General features: G+C 40.1%; 1 protein-coding gene across 1 annotated transcript; it reads left to right on the top strand.

The window, feature by feature from the left end:
• The first annotated feature begins 1,004 nt into the window (after positions 1-1,004).
• On the top strand, positions 1,005-20,813 carry LOC133975304 (M-phase phosphoprotein 9). Its single transcript, XM_062413226.1, has 24 exons — positions 1,005-1,077; positions 2,295-2,566; positions 3,378-3,525; positions 4,164-4,253; positions 4,345-4,853; positions 5,062-5,227; positions 5,428-5,500; positions 6,016-6,119; positions 7,459-7,575; positions 8,255-8,712; positions 8,853-9,002; positions 9,491-9,578; positions 9,882-10,097; positions 11,291-11,338; positions 11,481-11,545; positions 14,042-14,143; positions 14,804-15,037; positions 15,119-15,282; positions 16,567-16,815; positions 17,273-17,393; positions 17,805-17,896; positions 18,321-18,517; positions 19,267-19,335; positions 19,587-20,813. The coding sequence occupies exons 2-24, from the start codon at positions 2,331-2,333 to the stop codon at positions 19,686-19,688; spliced, it is 3,798 nt and encodes a 1,265-aa protein (XP_062269210.1). The 5' UTR covers positions 1,005-1,077; positions 2,295-2,330; the 3' UTR covers positions 19,689-20,813.
• Positions 20,814-21,209: the final 396 nt, after the last annotated feature.

Genomic DNA, 21,209 nt, shown 5'->3' with positions numbered 1-21,209 from the left:
CCCTGGGTGTCGTTTACTTAGTTGAGGCACAGGTGGAGTTGTTTCTATTTATAATGACAGGGGAATATTTAGCCCACAGAGACATTTTAAAATCTGACCCCGAAAGAGGAAGATGAAAAATAAGAAAACCGGAATATATCTGAGAAACCATAGCGATTTTGCTTAAAAACGGAGCTACTTTAAAGAGTCATTTTAAAAATAATTGTGAAATTATTTCCATTTGAGTGATATATAATTTCAGTCTGCACTGGTCCTTATGGTAACTTTGAGATGACAGGAAATGCACATAGGGAAAGAGCTGAATGGGCGGAGGGAACATCAGAGGCCCAATAGAATATGTTCTCTTTGCACCTGCACTGCTTTTTGGCATTTTGATCCAAATCTGGTCCGATGTGGTCTAGGCATGGGGTAAACTGATTTTTTCTGTCATAAACAGAATATAGGCAACACAAGTTTCTTGGGCAAAGATGCGGCTTATGAAATTCGGCTGATAGATTTCTAAATTAAATCAGACAGTGTGTTTTAAACACTGTTTGGCGTTTCTCGTGTTTTTTTGTTTTTTTTGTATTTCTTTTTGTTTTGCTTCCTAATTCATTCCTTACATTTGTCTCATCACTGACTGTTACACATCCCTCTTTCATATATGAACAAGGTTTTCCCTAATTCGAAAGTGAACTGAAACAGGAAGTCGAACACCCTGTCACAATAGAGCGCATGAGAGTATTTCACTTCCCCCTCTGACAGATGTGTATAATCCAGTATCTGCCGCCGTATCAGCTTCCGTCTTTTCTTGTTTTCGTTACCATATTATTTTGAAGCCATTTGTTTTTGAACGCAGTGTCTTCCCTGCCCCAATTTGTGTGCACGCCTCCTTCCCCCGAACGGCCAATAGAAGCACGCGGCGAAGGTGTCAGCCACTCGCCGCTCCCCATTTTAATCCTGCTCTGACCAATAGCGTGGCGGGCTGTAAACGCCACAGCGGCCTGAGATCTCTGCAGTGCAGTGTCCAACCAGCGAGCAGCTAGCCACCGTGTCCATCCGGAGGAATATGGATGAAACGATGCTACAAGTTAACAGGTAGGGGACCGTTCCTCTATGCAGGCTGCCCTTGGCTCTCCATCCTCTGTCATGCTGAGTCTAGTCTCGTGTTTGTTTCCATTCACTTCCCACGCTGCGCTTACTAACCTGCAATACACCAACTTAGCTCAACTTGGCTAGAGAGCTAACGATTCGTATGGGCTGCGAGTGGTGTCTGTGGCTGGCAGGTTAGCTGGGTGACTGACTGACTGACTCACTAACCCGGGCTCCAGAGGAGTTCACGGGCGACCTGAGGCGTCTGCAGCCTCTGGAGCATCTGGAGCTACCGGAAGCTAAATCAGATAATGCAGAAGCTCTTGTTAAATAGTCCAAACAGCAGCAGATGCTAACATGCTACGTGTCTATGTTGATTGTACTAATGGTGGCTAAGTTAATCAGCTAGTCAATCAAAGCTGTATCGTCATATGTAATTTATAACACACAGGGTGCAGACAGGAAGCACAGGTCATGGCAGACAGGGGACAGAGACGTGGATGCTAACGTGCATCATTGACACATTAGATTAAATATGTGGATTTGGTAGTGTTTATGTTTTGTAACTGTTGAGTGTTGATGGCAGGTTATCATAGGCGGCGAAGGAGAAGCCAAGTGAACAATTTCATTTAGACCAGATATGACAAGTTAGGGTGCAGTTGTTGGGTCTGATGTTGTTCTTGATCTGGATCTGTTAAGGAAAACAATACAGACATTTTCTGCCAGGTTTCGCAAATCTGAGTCTGTATTTTAAACACACTGTGTTACTTGAGTAATCTTGAGGTAGATCCCTCACAGGACAACATGACACCTTCAGACACACATTATTTTATTCTTCAACTTTCGGTTTTAATAATCTGAAATATTAGTTTTTTTGTGCAAGAAACAGATTAATTGGTTGTCAAAAAAGTTGATGAATTATTTTTTGTATTATTATTATTATTATTTACTTATTATTATTTACTTGTTTTAAGCTTAATTTCTTTATAATGTTGGGTCATACATTTTGTGCATCATATATTGAAAGTTTCTCACATGTTCTGAGTCTGTAAAGCAGCTGGTAATAAAATGAAATCAAAAATACAATAGGTCAATGTCATGAAGTAAAAATATTAAAATGCAGAAAATGAAAATACAGTTGTGTACAGCACACAAGCAAATGTATTTACTTTCCCAACTCTACTGATGCTGAGTGTCTTTTGTCCCCCCCTCTTTGTCTCTAGCTGTCAGACTGCCCCCCCCTGCATGGGCCCATAAACATGTCCACAGATGACAGTATATCTGAGGATGTGTCCAGCTCAGGGGCTTTGAGCCATTGCCATGTCAGTGCTGAAGGGGATGGGGGGAAGGATAGTGAGACCTCTTTGCTGTCCTCCGAGGGGACATCGGCCTCGGGCCTGGCCGTCTCAGAGGACAGACACTCGGCCTCCCAAACAACAGGAGGCACTGTGGAGAGCAGGCCCGTGTTTATTACACCAGCATGCAACAAGATCAGGTGAAGTAGGCGAAGACACACTAACTATATTTTTTTGTAGGAAAAAAGGCAATGGTTTCTCTGTTAAGGTCAGAATATAACACTGTGGACGGTGGGTCTACAGCCATTCAAATTATTGATCTGTTTTATGCTTTTCATTGCAATTCATCATTTAGTCTATGAAACATCAAAGAGTGGCCATCACAACTTGGCTGAGCCATTTTAGTATTTTATGTAAAACCCTCAAATTATTGCACATTAATAATTAGTGTGCAATTTCATGTGACTAGGAAAATCAGCTTGCCTCTCATTTGAGAGGAGAGCATCAGAATATATGATTATTTCTTTTTACAAAATCTGTTGAATAATACTAAATATACACATAAATGGTTTTCAATTAAATCATACAAATTTGAATGTATTTTCTGTGAAGGAGCTCTCTGATAGTTTTATAGAATTTCACCGGAAACTGATTCAAATTGAATACAATTAAGATGTGGATAAATCACTAATGACTATAACTCAAATTTATAGAGTCATGAGAGATGCAATATGCTATAAAGTCTTGATTACGTGTTGAATATATACAGTTAATGTATTTAAAAGGGCTAAAAGATGTAACTTGAGAGAGAGTAAAAAGTTAACTGTGCATCAAGTATTTTCAAGAGTTTTGATAAATAGATGTTTTCAAACAATGCTGACTTCCAGAAGGCTCCACAGCTGTATCTTATCCTGATATTGAATCTGAAGATCTAAAGATTAATGCTGCTATTTTTTTTTAATTTCCTAACTAGGGCATGGAGTTTGATATTGACATATGACTTTGTTGCAGGAGTCTGTGTCTGAGCACAAAGGAAGCATTCGAACAAGGGAAGAACCTCCCATTCATCAACCCAAGCTCCCTGGAGACCCTTCGGGCTTTGGTCCAGGAGATCCAGAGCAGTGGAGAGACAGACCCTGAGATCTGGAAGGATTCTGAGGTGGGAAGATATCACAGAGCCTGAAATGCAAGAGTTAGAAAATTCAAATGAGATGATAAGTGAAGATGAGAAAAGTGAAGTTAGGTGTTAGCTCCTTTGGCAGCTGGCAACCTCATTTCTGAGCTGTCACTTTTATTTTTTTGTGCAGATCAACCCCACATTATTGTTATTATCGGGCTTAAACAGTGTCAGTTAAAACACTTGGGGAAAATACATTCTTTTCTGATTATTAAATTGTCTATCATGTAAATTACACCCATATGCTTTCTCTATATCACTTCTCCCTCTCTTCTCTCTGATGGGGGTTTGTATCAAAAGCACAACTGTTTCCCTCTAACCTAATACACACATATAGTGCAGGCACATAATTACAAAGTTAAAGAGCTTCACATTTTAAGATTTTGGGAAGTGGACCGTAATGGTAATAACACACTGCCGGCAACTTATAGCGCAGCAGAGGAGTGAAGCAGCCTGCAGTGAAATTTAAATGGCTAACACACGCTAAATGTCCAGTGTAATCTGTAACCCCTGCACTATAAAGATGAAGACCCTGTAAAAGGCAAACATTGAATGTCAGTATATACTGTCGGTGTATTTCTGTGGTGGAATGTAAAACTTTCTGTGTTTTCCTGCAACAGGGCCGGTGGCTGCATCTATTTCAGCTGGTTGAGAAGCAATACCAAGAGCAGATACTCGCACAGCAGGAACAATACCAGTGCCAAATACAGGTAAGCTTTCCTTGTGTCAGGTCCCCTTATATCGACTACACTGAAGTATTTGTTCGTCCAGTAAAGAATGACAAGTTCTTCTCTTTGTCAGTTGATTCAGGATGAAATTAAGGCTCTGGTCCAGCTCCAGAACCGCCAAGCCACTCTACATCCACAAACAGAGCTCTCTCCAACTCTAGTGACCAAATCTACTACTGACACAAAGGGTTACATGTTCCCCCTCATCTCCAGTGATCACAAAGTCACCAAAAACGTGCCCAGTGACAATGACAGACTGGCAGCTCCTGCCCATACTCCTTTTAGCTCCCCTTCACCTCATCCACACGAATCTGAAACCTCCAACCAGGGGGAGGAGCGGGTAACTACAATGCTCAGCAGTGGATACGGAACTCTGTCTACCTGGGAACCATGTATGGAACCTGCTGGGTCTCCAGGGGAAGATGAGGATGGCGGTCAACGGAGGGAGAAGCATCACTGGTCCTCTAGCTTCCAGCAAACCACAGAGACAACTGCTATTGGGCGCCAACTGGATTTTCCAGAAGAGAGGCCTCTTGGAGTGGAGGAACTTAATCGATTAGTCTACCAGCCAAGAACCTCTGGGTATGTCTCATAATAACTTCTAAAGACGGGTTATCTTTCTTACTGTGTGAAACATGTTGGCAAATGGCATTTTATTTTGTACTAAAACAAAGTCTCGCAAATTCATTTATTTTAACTTGTGGAATCTTGCAGAAACACTGTTACGATTAAGTCAGCTTGTTCCTAAGGAATAATTTTTTCTACTGACTCTGACCTGTTCTGTTGGCAGCACCAGCCAATCTTTGACCTCCTGGGCCAAGAGACAGAAACTCAGGCCCAAGAAAAGCAAAGCAGGAGAAGCTTTGTGCCAAATCTCACAGTTCCAGGAGCAGCCATGCAGCTCCAGAGAACCCAACAGACAAACCCCCCTGGAGAGCGCAGACTCCCAGGACCAGGTACAACTCACCAAGTGCTAACAGCTGCACTTCTGGGACAGATAAGATTAAGTAGAGATAATAAAAAAAAACATTAGCTTGTGTACATCACTGCCCTGCATCTGCAGTGTTTCTTTTTTTTTGGTGCATAGGTCTGTTGTGGTTGTCCTTACAACGTTCTGGTTGCTGAGTTTAATCGAATCATTTCTATTGGGTTTCAGCATCGACTGACTGGGCCGTCGTCCAGCTCTTTTCCCCTGAGGAGGAGTGACAGCCTGATGTCTGAAGCATCAGGTGACAATTCACTGACTCAGATCAAACACAGAGCAACAAGGCTTGGACAGTGGAATGAAAGCACTGACGATGTGTGATATAATAAACAACATAGGATTTTGCAGTATTTTGAAAGTCTTAATGCAATTACAACAGGTCACAGTAGGATGGCACTGTTGTAGCTGCAGGCTTTTATCATCAGGAAATATTGATTTATTTATAGTCTGAAATGTGATGTTTTCTTGTTCAGTTTTTATCAGTAGACTGAATCAGTTTGGCTCAATCACTTTTTCATTTATTTGTTAATTAATACACAAAAGTAATTGATAAGAAGCTATTTTTTCACATGTGAAACAGATTTCAGTTACATTTGCATACAAGTCAGTCAGTGTGGTAGTGAGAGTGGAGAAACTTTTGCCCTAAACCTATTTTCAAAGATTAATTCATTCATTTTGGGTGTTTATCCTTGTGTCAGGCCTTTGGAAGATACAGTAGGAAAACCATGAAATCACACTGCTCTTTACTTTGTTTCGTAGGCCTCACTTACTGGCGTCTTCATGAGAGTGACATGTATTGGCCCTTACCCGACAGCTTTGAAAGCAACGCTTACCACCTTCTGCAAGAGGCATCCATGAGTCATGTAAGTAAAATAACACAGTTCTCATTGACACTGAAGGTGCCTTCAAATACTCAATTTTGCAGAGGAAACTGCTGTTCAAATTCTCTAAATTATAAGGAAAAGGAGCTTCAATGCTTCCTAACTTCACTCCTGTAGCATCATTAACATCGGACCATCCTTTATGAAAGGAAAGGAGAAAGTTCCGCCCCACAACTCTTTGCAGCATCAACATTTAAAGCAACACAACCTTGTAGTTACACCTGGACACACCCAAGTAAATATAAAAAAACAGAAATACAGTAGTTATTTCTACCCCCTGATTCTGGAATGGACACAATACATTATTTTCTCCACTTATATAAGGTTTTCTCCACGTCATTTTCAAATAAATTAGTTCTGTTGTTCCAGAGAGTAGGATGTGTTATTCTATGTTAGACGGGAAATTTTATTATAACGGTCAGGGCACATCCTACAGCACAGTGTACCGTACATGTCCCCTGTTGTAAATAAATTTCGAAAGTTATTAAAACAGAGTGTCAGGGAATCTTATTTTCTCCGCACAGTGTTTCTTCTTACAGCCTCTCCTTCACATCTTTCCTTGACCCCGGGACATATTCCATTGGTGTCAGGGAATAGTTTTTAGGAAAAGAGATTATTTGGACTCTCCTAACGCAGCCTAAGACTTATAACCTAATGTCCCATAATCCCTTCTGTCTCTGTCACTGGAGCTATTTAATGCAGCTGATGATCCCAGATTTCACTTCCTACTTTTACTGTTTCAAAATTTGTTTCATTTATTTATTTATAACTTATGTTTCTTTTTCAACAGTGGCTTTAAAAACATAATCAAAAACATGAACATTCCTTGGAAATAAGACTCACTAAATATTGTCTAGAGGCTGAAAGCGATAGAGCAAAAGGCCGAAAAAGAAACAGCAGATAAGATTAAATAAATAAATAGATTATTAAAATAGGAAAAATAATTATGTAATAAGTCGTTAGTGCTCTAAAGGCTTGTTCTCTAACCTTTTCTGGAGCCCCCGATAGAAAAGCTATCAAATATTATTGATTTTTGTTTTGTTTGTTTGGTGAGGGTTTGCCAAAATGTTCCAACACTGCTGACTGGAATTCTTATCAATCTAAACGTCGCCATCCCTTTTGAGTTAAGTAAACTAGTCTTACATTTACCACAGACATGATCGCTAAATCATAATTGATCCAAAATATTCATGTAGCACATCCAGTGAGGCGAATGTTTAATATTCAAAAGATATACCACTTTGCCTTCCTGTAAATAGAACGATGATTTTGTGATTTGTATATGTAACTGTTCTAATGAGCTCTTCTCTGTCTCCTGTAGACTCCACCTCAGGAGCGAGGGCTCTCTCTCAGAGACATCTATCAGAACAAGCAAAGAACAGACTGTAAACACTCAGACTGGGAAGGTTCTGTTATGTCTAGTCCTTCGTCACCACAGGTATTTCACATGACATCCATGGTCTATTTAGTCCTCGGTATCAAGAGGAGTACAATAGAAGATTGTGCTTTTGTTGTAAAGATCAACAAAACACATTAAACATTAATTCTAGGTAATGATTGGAAGATAATTTATCACACAAACGATAGTTGTTAAGTTGTAAATCAGCGATATTAGGATGAAAACAACTGCAAGAAAAAACAACTGTGAACTTGTTGATCTAATCTAAACTTCATATCCATAAAGACCTTCTGCACCTTATTCTACCCTATATTTTTTCAGATTTAGATATTTATATTAATATTTGTTTATTTGTCTGCTTAACTTTCTTTAAGAAACAACAATCACCATTTATTCTTAGTGCTTTTTGGATTATCATGTTACCCATGCTCTCTGTGATGTGATTTGAATTACGTTTGAGACCAAAGAAAAGGGAAGAGGTTTAGTCTCCATCCACATGACGACACTTCAGTTTTAAATTACCCGACCGCAGAGTAGATAATCGGCCCGGTGTATATGAGTGCTCATGTGATATGCATGTGTCGGGAATTATTACTTGTGTTGATGAAGATCGTTTTCGTTTTAAAGTACTGTTTTGAAAATACGACACATTAGTTTGGATGAACATTTTTGTCCTCGGCTGACCCTGTAACTCATACACTCCCTCTTTACTCTTCAGGTGTTGAAGTTGGACCCAGCAGTGAACACGCGGCAGTCCGAATGCACATCTGGCTTCACTTCACCATCTCATTTCAGCAGCCCTTCATTTGCAAATCAGCCCCACATCAACCCCAGAGTCAGGACCCCTGTTTCCCCTGACAGCATGGTGGAGTGTAGTCCCAACCCTGGAGATACAGACTATATCTCTGATACCTCCAGTGTATCAGTTGCCGGACCTCCTTTCTCCAAAATGCAAAGCTTGTGGGGAAACCCATCCCAGGCAGTCGACTCCACCTCCCAGGATCAGGCCAACCAGCAATGCAGAGCCAGTGCTCGTTTAGCCAGCGAGGAAGAGGGCAGTCACACCCACACCAGCACCCTGAAGCCCTGTTCAGCCTTTGGGGCTAATCTGCAGCCTGCAGCCAGTCCACATATGGAGAGAGCTTCATCGCTAGAGGACCCTGTTGTCCTTTCTCTGTGAGTGTAGCACACATCGGCTGCAGTCACTGGAGTTTTGTTAATTTTGTATGTATTGCTGTAGTATGGTACTTCATCAGGCTTAACAACAACACGGTTAAATCAGATTCATTCTTTTATTCTGCTTTTCTTCACCTTAGTCTGCGGCAGAACCTGAGAGAGAAGCACTCTCGACATGTGGCTGATCTGAAAGCATATTATGAGTCTGAGATCCAAGTCCTGAGAGACAAACTCAAACTCAGGGATCTGCCCCAGGATTTAGAGAAGAGCAACCAGGCGCTCACTGAGAGGTTTGTGTTCACTGCAAATGTATTTGTAGTAATGTTTATCGTATTTTTTAAAACCCTTTTGTATTTTCCCCTAAATATACAAAATATTAAATATACCACATGAATAAATTTAGCTGAACAGCATAATCCAAAAGAAGTAAACAAAATCCCCCAAAAAACTGAAAAAAGTCAGTTGATAGAGGCTTTGACACATAATTGAACATAATTGAAGTGTACCTTCATTTTTTTGTCCTTCATTTACCTTCATTTCTTTTTGAGGTCCATATGTACAAATGTATTGCTCTATAAATATTAAAAAATGGGTTAAGTTTTATTGCTGACCTAGTAATACAACAGAAATCTAAATATCTTTGGTAATGTTGGAAATAACCTTTACTCAAACTCATAAATACTTCAATTAAGGCCTGAAGGACACCCAGCATGATGTTTTACCTCTGCTTTAAGTCCATGCACAGCTAATCATTAATCTGATGTTTGTTTATCCACAGGTGCAAGCATCTAGAAAAAGCTCTGGCTGAGGCCATCAGTCATATTAAAGAAGTAGAGGCATCAAACAGCTCGCTGGAGAAAAAACTGGTAACATTCCATAAAGGTTTTTCATACTTAATTTGCATTAACTGAGATTTTCATTAAGATAGCAAATTGCTCCTGTAATATTAATGTGACTGTAAATGTACTGATCAAAGTATTCTATTCAACCAACAAATTTATTCTCCTCAAAATAAAATCCAATTCATGTAGTTTTGGATCTGCCTGTACATTAGCTGTCTTTTCCTCGACTCTTTTTCATATCTTTTAAATGTTAATCTATTAATGCAATTAAATGAATAGTTAACCCTCACTCCATCCCTTAATTTGGATTTGATTTCTCGTTGTTAGGCAGAATGGCCAGAGCGGTATGCTGTCGCGGGCGCTACTGTGAAATCTCTGCAGCAGCGACTAGAAGAAAGTAAACGCTCGGGCAAAGAGAAGGACGCCCTAACAGCACGTTTGAAGTCTCGCGTACAGCAGCTGGAGGAGGCAGCACAGAAAGCCTGCAGGGAGGCAGATGAGAAGGAGGCCAGGAGGGCGCGAGAGTACAAGATGCTGCAGGATGTGAGTCTAACTGGGCTGTGGCACAGCACATAAGCAGATACACATTTACATATCACCAGCTAATTAAATAAATTCTAAAGAGTGGAACTTGAAACTCTTTTCCCCAAGCAGAAATACTTTATTGATGTGCTCTACAGAGCGATTGATCCATTATCTGTATTTATATATTAGTTCCCCTACATTGGTATCATGAAGCCGATGTATTCATCCTGAAGTATGTGTTTATTGAACACAGGGGTTTAATTTGTAATTGGAAAAGTGTGTTTCCTCCATTTGTGGATTCATCTGCCTGATTGGTATATACTCCAATACGGATCTAATTATATTTATCATATTGCCAGATATGACGGACTCACTTTTGTTGTGTGTGTGAGTATGTGTGAATCAGTGAGCGTGAGCGTTAGCGTGTGTGTGTGTGTGTGTGCGTGTGTGTGCGTGCGTGCGTGATCTAATTTATCTAAATGCTCTCAATATCGATGTGAGACACTTTACTACTTAAGAATTAATTAAATGTTGCCATGCTTAATGAAAAGAGCCTTTTTCAATGTTATTCTATCAAGGCTGCTCAGAAATATAAACTTTAGCCTCTAAAATGGATCCACACACTGTTCAATATTTTTCATGTGAACATTTTAGTCAGGCTAAGCTCATCAGATATTTTCTCTCTACTCAACAAGCACAAACAGTCTAACATTGCTTAACCTCTTTTTAATATGCATCACATGCAATAGTTTATCATCAGACAAAAATGTTAAAAGAATTACTCAGCAGTAACCTAAATAAAAGTCATATGCTTATGTATATTATAGTCATAGCCCGACTTGGATAACTGGAAATATTCTACTCATGTGATCATGTTGGTTTCTTCTCTTCGTAACCAAATTAAGGTGCAGGTATCAACATTTCATCATATTTCACATGAAATACTGGATTCATTCAGAAGATGTTGCTGCCTTTTCTTCATGAGTGTATTTATAGCTATATGATACAATTTGCTTCATAGTGGAGATGTTACAGGACAGACAATGTTACGTTCAGTGAAACCAGATAACAAAAAACATATCCGGATTATGTTTAACTTGCTTCTTACTTCACGTCCCTGGTGGAATTTTTGCATCCATATTCTTTCGCTTAGTTTCGGTCAACACAAATATTTCCCCACCTAAATAAGTTTCTCTGTTTTGTTTCCGCAGCTGCTCGGAGAATATGACTCTATGATGAAGCAGCACGAGGGAGTGAAGGTAATGGTTCTTTTCCTGGAATTAATGTACGTACATTTAATGTTATCATCAGATTTTCATTCAAATATGTGTAGAAAGAAAGATAATCACCTCTTAATATGTCATGTCTTCGTTCAGCCTTATAACCTTTTTGTATCCACAGAACAAGATGGTGTCAGCAGAGAACAAGCTTGTTGAGGCCAATGATCAGATATCTGAACTGAAGAGGTGAGCAGATGTTTTGTATGAATTTAATGCATTCTGTATTGTATCCTGTGCGTCAGTTCAGGTTCCTATCAAATCTCTTTTCTGGTTCTTGTTGTCCCATTCTGGTAAATACCCAAACAGTCATGTAACAACAACTTTGTTTCTGTCATATCACTAAACTGTTTTTAAACTCAGTCCAATGAAGTGGAAAGTTGCTTAAATATTTGTCTTTCTCTGATGACAACAAATACGTAAACATGGCTCAGTTAAAGGTACATTAACTTTCTTTCTTGTCAAATATTAGATGAAACAATCAATACCACTTGCATGTCTGTTTGGTAAATGTGAAGATTGAGCCAGGAGACGGTTAGCCTAGCTTAGCTTAGCACAAAAACGAAACATTATGTTTCAAATGTTTAATCTGTACAGCGTTAACAATGTTAACTTTCCTGTTTACCATTATTGATTGAATCAGTTGAAATTCAAAAAGAAAATATCATGTCTTGAGCAGATCTAGTGTTAAAGGTTTTGAATAATGCTGAACTATGGGTTTATACTCGAAAGTGTCTTACTGAGTTTTTTGAAAAGAGAACTCATAACAAAGATGTGACCTCATAGCTGTAGTCCAGTTATTGGCATCAGGTCTATAACTGTCAGTTTGTCCTTAGCTGGCTCAATCAATTTTGTGAAAAAAGGAATGCAGTGGACCGTAGTCGACAGAAGCGAGATAGAGAGAATTCATCAATAGAGTCTAATAATGGTGTCTTTGCTCTAGAAAGTACTGCTAGTACAGCAACTCTCCTTTGCGGTATCAGCTCTTGCTTTAAATTGGCACTAACGGAGGCAGCGCATGGACTCAGCATTGAGAAAATGTTCAAAGCCGATTCAGCGAATTTACGGACAGATATCAAGCAGCAGCTCGCAGAACATCAATAGATGTGTGTCACAGGAAGGCTTCAGGACTGAAATAACTCATGTGGAGAGAAGGCAGTCTGGCAGCCATAGGTACAAATGCTGAAGAGGTCTAGACACATTGAAACTAGGAAAGAAGAGACTCTTTCCTTTAGTCACTACAGTGTTCAAGCTGACTTGGCAAAAATCTGTTTTCATAGCACCGTGAAGAGGTCAGGTCCAGATCGGACAGTATTTTATGAAGAATGTTTTCATTTAGCCAATTCTCTTGTGTTGAGCCATAGCAGCGCACTAAAGCTTAAGACATCAGCCTGAAAAGACTCATAAATCTGGAAAGTAATAGTGACATGACGCTCCCTCCAGGCATCCTGTCAGTCTGAGAGCAGAACACAGTATTAGAATTTTAGACAGTTAATATGGAAAACGAACGATGCAGCAAGATCTGCGAGAACACTTTTACCTTAAGAGTCGAATTGAGTCACATAGTGAAAACCAGCGAGAATCGTCTGGAGAGTTTTAGTTAGACTCATCAATCAGAGGAGAAGCATGTTAGAGCCCGATAATGGCAGTGGAGAACTTAAAATCCACAGAAGACAGTGTTGGGATAAAGGTTGTCTCTCGGTCAAATTATTAAACTGTGTAGAAGGAGAGATTCTCAGGGAGGTTAACTGATTCATGAGGACATAGAGAAGAAATGCCCCAGGATGCTTCAAGCCCACAGATCAATGCTGTATCTCTAGACCTGAAACCTGCTTTTTGTTTATTGTTCATTCTTCGGTGTCAGACGGATTTATATAATTAAGAAGGTGCGACAAGATGAAGTTTAAAGGATAATTTTGTTGAATGATAAATGTTTCACAGACTATTTTTAAAACCCTTTCTGAATGTAACTGGAACAACCCATAAACAAACATAGAACAATCATTAAAGCAAACAAATACATATAAGTATATAGAACAAAATACAGAGGAAAACACCAAAATAAATGAGTGAATACATTTCATTTTGACACAGAGTGGGAGACAGATGGAGAGCTAAATAAAATAAGAAAGACATAGGCTCACAAGACGGCTGAAAGGAGCCTAGGATCATTCTGGTTTTTCATGGTAGCTGAATTTAAGTTTCTTCAACCTAAAAATTCTCTTACCAATTCTCTTACCCCAATGATTATAGGAGGGCAAAAAATAAGTTCCCAATTGAGCAAGATGATCCATCTAGCCATAAGAGTCGGTCATGCTACTGTATCAAAATGGGTGTGTGATAATGGAAAGTCGACTGGTAAAATACCAAAGATAGTCGTAAGGGGGCAATGTTAAATAATCGAATTGAACCCCTTAGAGAAACATCTAAAAATGGATCTTGAGATATCTGACAGTTAAGGGCATGACCAGTATTGATGAAATAGAGTGGCTGGTTCTAGTCTACAGCTTTACAGTTTTATTACACTAATATCTTTTTAAAGATTTGCAAATCTGCAACTATTTTTTGTCTATTTGTTTTATGCCTTTTGTGAAGGGGTCACTAACCTTCTCAGTTAATAATCATTAGTCACGTGTCTCCTCATGCTTTGTAATCTTGTGACCATGTGTGTGTCGTTCCCCTCAGATTGACCTCCAAACTGGAGTCTCAGGTGAAGCAGCTGGAGCATGAGAACCAGTCCAGGGCCCGTTATGCTTCTCACACTCATGCACAACCTTCTGGGGCTGGGTAAGCACCTGCATCTTAAACTGAAGGAACAGTCGTTTGCATAGAATTGTAATATTTCTGACCTCTTCGGCATCCAGCTGTAGCATCCGGCTCAGACCCAACCAAAGACACAAATGAAAAAGTAAAAAGCAATACACAGCCTGCACCAAAAGATCATGTGACCCAGTGGTAGCTTCTCTGACTTCAGATCAGAAGGTTGCATGTTCACATAACTTTAGGGTGTTTTGCTAATTTCCCTGGAGTGGGACAGTTAAAGTTTATCTTATCTTATCTCATTTGATCTCATGTCATCTCTTTTACCTCTTGCTACATATCAGAGTTTCACAATATTAGGCTAATTTGTAATTACCTCTGTCACCTCTCTTTTTGTTCGCTTGTTTGTTTGTTAGTTAGATAGCTATTACATAGGGTGGGGCATGATCCAAATAATAACCCATACAAGTTTGGTGTGGATCCGGATCGTGGGGCAGATGCAGGGTTTAACATTGTGAGATAGGGTGTTTTTCAACATTTTCCTTGATTTCTCAGAGAGTAATTCATGGATCTTCATTAATGAAATCTGGCAATTTCTTGGGAATTTAAATGTAGTTTCATAAGGTCTCTGTTAAGTCTACTGAGTGCCATTCTAGTTGTTAACATTTCCTCTTGATGTGTCCACAGCCTTTTCCACCATCCTGACCTGCTGCTGTCACCCAGCAAAAGCAACATGGAACCAGACATCACCCGTAGAAAGTCCCCGTGTCTTCTATCCGACAAGCAGAACAGCGGCAGAAAATCCCAGATCTCTCAAACTAAACAATCAATTATCCATAAGAAGTCGCCATACATATTAAATGATCAATCATCTGGACCTGATAGCTCTGTGGACCCCCCCTCGGCTGATGGGAGCTGGAGGCAAGTTTTTATTATTATGGATGTGTCTTCTGCCAATGTTGGTAAAGATCCTGAGTGATTTATTGTGATTCTTTTCTGCAGGTGTGGATCTCCCCCAGAGTGTGAACAGTCTCTGCCTCAGACCAGACACCAGGAGCAGAGCCAGCGGGACACCAGTTGGATGCAGACATCCTGCGCCCTGACGCCCATGATGAGGGCCCTGATAGAGCTGGAGGAGACCAGAGCCACAGAGAGCCGCGCCCCCTGTAAGAGGCGCTGCCACACACACAACATTTAATTTAACACTTGTGTCTTTACCATGACTGACCACTAACCACTGTTAGATGGTGTGTCTCAGTTTGACTAATGTTACAGTGTACACTTAAACACTTTAATAGCTGTTAAGAGCCAGGGATCCAGTTTTTGTCAGAACACAGCTCTAACACTAATGTATTTAAGATAAGATAAGATAAGAAGTCCTTAATTATTCCCGCAGTGGGGAAATTTGCAATGTTACAGCATCAGAAGACATCACATAAGTAGCATGCGGTACTTCGGTGAAGGAGTAGAAATAAATATAAGTATATTCTAAAACATATATAGAAAAAATACATAAATGTGATTAAACTGGTATATACAGTGTAAAGAAATATATTATGTTTCAGAATATGTACAGTAAATGGATTGCACGTAGCAATTTATATTGCCCAGAATAAAAAAAATGAGTTTATGTAGTGAATATTGCATAGTTGAGAATATGGTGGAGTGATGGTGCATGTAGGTTTACTTGGAGCAGAGCTGGTTGTTAAGTCTTACTGCTGCAGGAAGGAAGACACAGTCGTTTGAACCAAGGTTTTGAGATACCAAGGCGTTTAAGTCAAATTATACTATATATTATAAAGAGTTGACTTGATGCCAACATGGGTATGAAAGAAAATACCCTCTGTGTTTGGAAAATTTGGGACATTTTGATAAATACTTGAGTGTGTGAATGAGAAGTATTTAAGTGCTGTTGTACACCACAATCCACCACATCAGTCGTCATTATCATTATAACCAGTGCAGCCAGTCTGCAAATACAGAAAACTCTCTTATTATATATTTCATACTTTCAGAATTTGAACAATACTTTTCTAGTTGGAGTATCATCCAACTAACGAAATACAAATAACTACAGCCTACATTGTGGAAACCCAGCTGACGTTTTGCTGTGGACATGATATTAGGTCGCTGTCATATTTATGTTTTATATAAACAGTTTAGATATCTACAGAAAATATTTTCTGGGATGGATTACAGAATCAGGAACTTGGATTTACATCTGGATCAATGGAGATGTGGTAGTTTTTATATCTTGTCTCATGATCTCACTGATCTCATGATCTCATGATCTCACGATCGGCTGAGTCAAAAGGCATGAGGGTCAGCGTATAGATATAGTCTCACCAGCAGAAGAAGAAGGGAACAATGGCTGCACCCAGTTTTTTAGTCTGGGATCATAGCCCTCGTTTTTTTTTATTGAAGTATATCTGTGTCCTTTGTCTCTGCAGGGGTTGGCAGTCAGAGGGCCACTGTGGGTTTCGTTGAGCGGCGACACAAAGAGCAAATTCAGGAGCGAGAGGTGGTTAAACCTAGAGGAGCTGTGGTCGAAGCTGAGGGAAGAGGAGCAGCAAGAAGCCGCAGTGGAGCAGAAAGAGCAGCAGCTCTGCTGAGGGCTCAGAGGAGTCTGTCTCCAGAGGGCCACAGGTCCGCCTCACTGCCTCCTCCGGGACAGAGAAACATACCCACAACTACTCCCCGTATGTACACCTATTACTTTCCCACGCATTTTACGTCTAAGTCTTTACTTCTCTGTGAATGTATGTGACAACAGCTTACGTGTTTAGGGAAAACTTAAAGTTGATTGATTGTGGAGGTTTGAATGTACCATTTTGATGAGACGTTAAGCCATCTACTTTTTATCATGATATATTTTGTGTGAATTTGCATCCACACCACAAAAGGGAGATCAACATGGAAAACTGCAAATTCCTTCTTCTAAAGGCTTTAATAAAATCTATGTTCAGCACTGGAGACTGAGATTGTAGACAGTGTTTGTTTATTAGCAACATGAATGGAGCATACTGAATAAATCAACAACAAAAGCAAGACTCTTTCTTTGTACATTTGACAGGATATCAATGAACTCTCCAGAGAAAGTAGTTTCTAATTCTAATGTGTTGCTTTATTTAAGTTTAACTTTTCTCTTCCTTCCAGCAAAGAGAGAAACTTTGCTCCAGCCCCTGTCTGCCAGGTCCAGCCCTAAACGCTGCCCCTCTGAGAACTACTCCACAGCGTTTGCTCACATGATGCCAAGAGAGCAACACCTGCACAACAGGTCAGAGTCTCATCAGAAGCCACGATTATTGCTATCATTGATTCATGGTCTGGCTCAGGTTAAACCCTTTGGCAAACAAATACATACAGGGAATGAATGCCATAGAACTGTTATCTAGTTCGACTGTCAGTGAAATCATACATATGGTACACACCACTTTTTTTGTTGTGACAACGTGGTATCTGATTGGTACAGAGATTTGTGCAATGGCAAAGGCCCAACCCAACATTATCCTTTGTATCAGAGGCTGTTCCAATTGTATCAGTATCGGAAAATGCAAAGTGGGTCAAACAGAAGCTGCAGCTTCTTGAGCAAGACCTTTGTCAAAAATCTATGTCCAACAAGCCCGAAACACAAAAGTGGAACCATTACATTTGTTGAAGTAAATAATTATATTGTGTTGGTTTACAGGTTTAATGGCCAAGGTGAGCAGAGACGTCATTCATTCCACAGCAGCAGTCCCAGGAAGAGACTCCAGTTTACCTCCGCAGACAGAAAAGATGGTAATATATTCAAAATCTAATAGATGTGGGGGAAAAAACTATAATATATCAATGTCTGTCTGACACTACTAATTGTTTTTTGGGGAAGTAATAACATAATTAGCTGGTAATGAAATGTAGCTGGAAAAGAGTCATCATGCCATGTTGTGACGACACTGTTTTTTGCTAGTAAACCACGTGTTAAGGGAAGGTACTAAGTGGCCTTGGTACTCGGAGCACAGTGAACCAGCCACTGTAGTAATGATTCTACTTTACATTTGTTGTTGAGGGGACAATGGCTGTTGGTATTGTTCTGAAGTGCATTAAATTGAATGTTGTTTGTAATTAGGAGGGGGGTATAGCTAACAGAAGTGGCCCCTGAGTCTGAATCTGAGTATAAATATCTGCTTGTGAGAAGGTATTAATCATCTCTTCTCTCTCTCAGACCTTGGCCAGCCCGATTCCTCCAGCAGCATGAACCCACCTAATGGAAACTCCCAGCTGGGCTGGAAGGAGCAGGGGACCTGTGGTGTGTCTGACCTGCAGAACACCTGCAATGACTCAGCCCCACTCCTGGACAAACTCAGCTCACTGGCTGAGGCCGAGAAACTGTTGGACGAGCTGACGCAGGAGAAGCTACAGGTGAGCGTCTTAGCTGTGAGGGGCACGAGATTGCCTTCCACTTGTCAACCAAGACATCTATTTATGTATGTGTTTTTAACCAAGCAGAGGAAGTTAACTGAAAGGGCTGTGCAGTGGCACAGTGTGAAGAGAGTCGCATCACTGACTCACAGGCTCCTAATCCTCACCTCATCTCTTATGTAACAGGGCTTCATTGTTTTTATACTACTACTTCTATTTTTAGAAGGTTCATATCGACAACCTCCTCTCTCCACTTCACTCTGGTCGTACAGGGATGTTTGCGCACGCACGTACACACACACACACACACACACACGTTTTACTTCTATCTTAGTGAGGACACTCATTGGCATAATGCATTCCCTAACCCAAACAATCAAAACGAAATGCCGTCCCCTAACCGAAACCTTATTCTAACCCTAAAACCAAGTCTTAACCCCCAACATGTCCTATAGAGGTTGGTTAGAAAGTGAGGCCAAAATGTCTTGACTTCGTATGTTGTAGGTGCAAAGTGGTCCTCACAGAGATAGCTGTACAAGAGCACACAGACACACGCACGCACACACACACACACACACACACACACACACACACACACAAAAAAACACTTACATTTTCCAGCCAACTAATACAATGAGTCCAGTGAAAGTGTTTCATGCATATGCCATCATGTAATTATTTTTGGTAATAAGTGATTAACCTTTGTATGCGTGTGTGCGTGTGCGTGTGCGTGTGTGTGTGTTGTGCAGATCGAGGCAGCTTTGAGCCGGATGCCTGGAGCAGGCGGTAGAGTGAGTCTACAGACCAGGCTGGATGAGGTAATTCAGTTATTGATTATTCTTTATATAACCTAATGCTGTCTGCTGTTGAATTAGAACTTAACATTTTTAGTTTATAAATGGTTTAGGTCCTATTTCAAGTTAAAAGGTCAAACTGACTGCTTGTCTTTGTTTTATATCAGTGCATTATTAAATCAGGACAAGCGTTTAGGAGCTGATCGGGTCAAAGGTCAACAGAAATGCGCCAAAGAAAATGAGCCAATGAATTTGTGCTTGACTCTCGTCCTCAGGTGGCCTTAGAGAATCGTCTGGAGCGAGTGAATCGTGAGTTGGGATCCCTCCGCATGACTCTGAAGAGGTTCCACATCCTCCGCTCCTCTGCCAACATATAGCAATGTCTGTCTTTCTACATCCAGATGCTCCTACTTAGTATCTTGGTTTTATACACAGCACTGATTGTCCTTCGATCTCTTTCTGTGCCATAACCACCTCCCCTCCGTCTGTAGAGTAACTCCACAGCACCACTTTTATATGTATGGATTATTACTCTGGGATATTTTTTTATATGTTGGAAAGATATTTCAAAGTCTATTTTTAGAAATACACAGATTTGTAAAGTCATTTACTTTTTTTAGTCACACAGAATGGTATGATACATTTTAATTGCCATATTTAGGTGTCGATTTTTAAATCAGCGAAGCTTCAGTTTAAATGTGAGCAATTATAAACTTCCCTGCACAGACATCCTTCCACTTGGGAAATATCACTGCCATTTGTATTCTTGTGTTCATCAACATTTTAAATGTTTTTCCATGGCATAATAATGTATTTATTTCATATTTTTATACTTAATAGATTTTATGTTTTTCATTATTTGCAGGTTTTTATTTGTTTCTGACCAAATCATCAAACTTGAAGCGAATGTTTGTTAACTTGAATCTAATTGCCTTTATTCTTTAGTTAATTTCAATGACTGCTTGTCACTTTTTTGCTTCTTATATAAAATTAGCTACAGGACTGGAGAAGAGCAAACGCACACATGTTTGTACAGCTGTCTTAGTGAGGACACTCATTGGCATAATGCATTCTCTAGCCCCTTACCCTAACCCGTACCATCCAAACTAAATGTTTACCCCCAACCCTTAACCTAACCTAAACTTATTTCTAAACCTAACCCTAAAACCAAGTCTTAACCCCCCCCCCATCAATCCACAAAGTGAGGACCGGCCAAAATGTACATACTTTCCCAAAATGTCCTCATTCTGTATGTTGTAGACTCAAACTGTTCCTCACAAAGATAGCTGTACAAGTGCACACACACAGACACACACATATACACACACACACACGCTCACACTGTCAAATCCTCTGGTTAGTTTGTTTCTCCTTGAGCAAAGCTTGTGCATGGAGTTTCTTGCACTGCTTCGTTTTGCCATGCAGTTTTTCCTACAATGACATGGACCTCACTGGAGCCAAGATATTGTCATTGCACAATAAATTGAGTTTTTGTAAAATAACTGGAAGTGTTGCTCCTTTATTATTTCTTTTCATTGTATACAGGTATCTTATACCAGTCTGATGGGGTCTTATCATCCTAACATGTAACTTACATGTGTGGAAGGGGGTGAGATGAGGTTTGGTATCATGGTGCTGCAGTGTTTTGGTCCCTGATTTGAATCCTGGATCCGTATGAGTCTTTTTCTGTGGAGTTAAAATTTTCTCTGGGTTCTTCAGCTTCATCCCAGAGTCCAAAGTGTGTCATAGTCCTTTCTCTTTGTCTCTCCTTTTTCTCTCTCGTCCATTTCTCTTCTTTCGTCTGTCTCCTTTCTCTGTCTATTCTGTTTCTCTTCTAACTCTTCTTTTCCTCTCGGCCCATCTCTTTTCTTTTTGCCAACTTTTCAGACAGAGTTTGG

This window comes from Platichthys flesus, chromosome 19 (assembly GCF_949316205.1).
Source record: "Platichthys flesus chromosome 19, fPlaFle2.1, whole genome shotgun sequence".
In the NCBI taxonomy this organism is placed as follows: domain Eukaryota; kingdom Metazoa; phylum Chordata; class Actinopteri; order Pleuronectiformes; family Pleuronectidae; genus Platichthys; species Platichthys flesus.
Note: the sequence above shows the minus strand (reverse complement) of the source record. Positions and strands in the feature narration are given on the sequence as shown.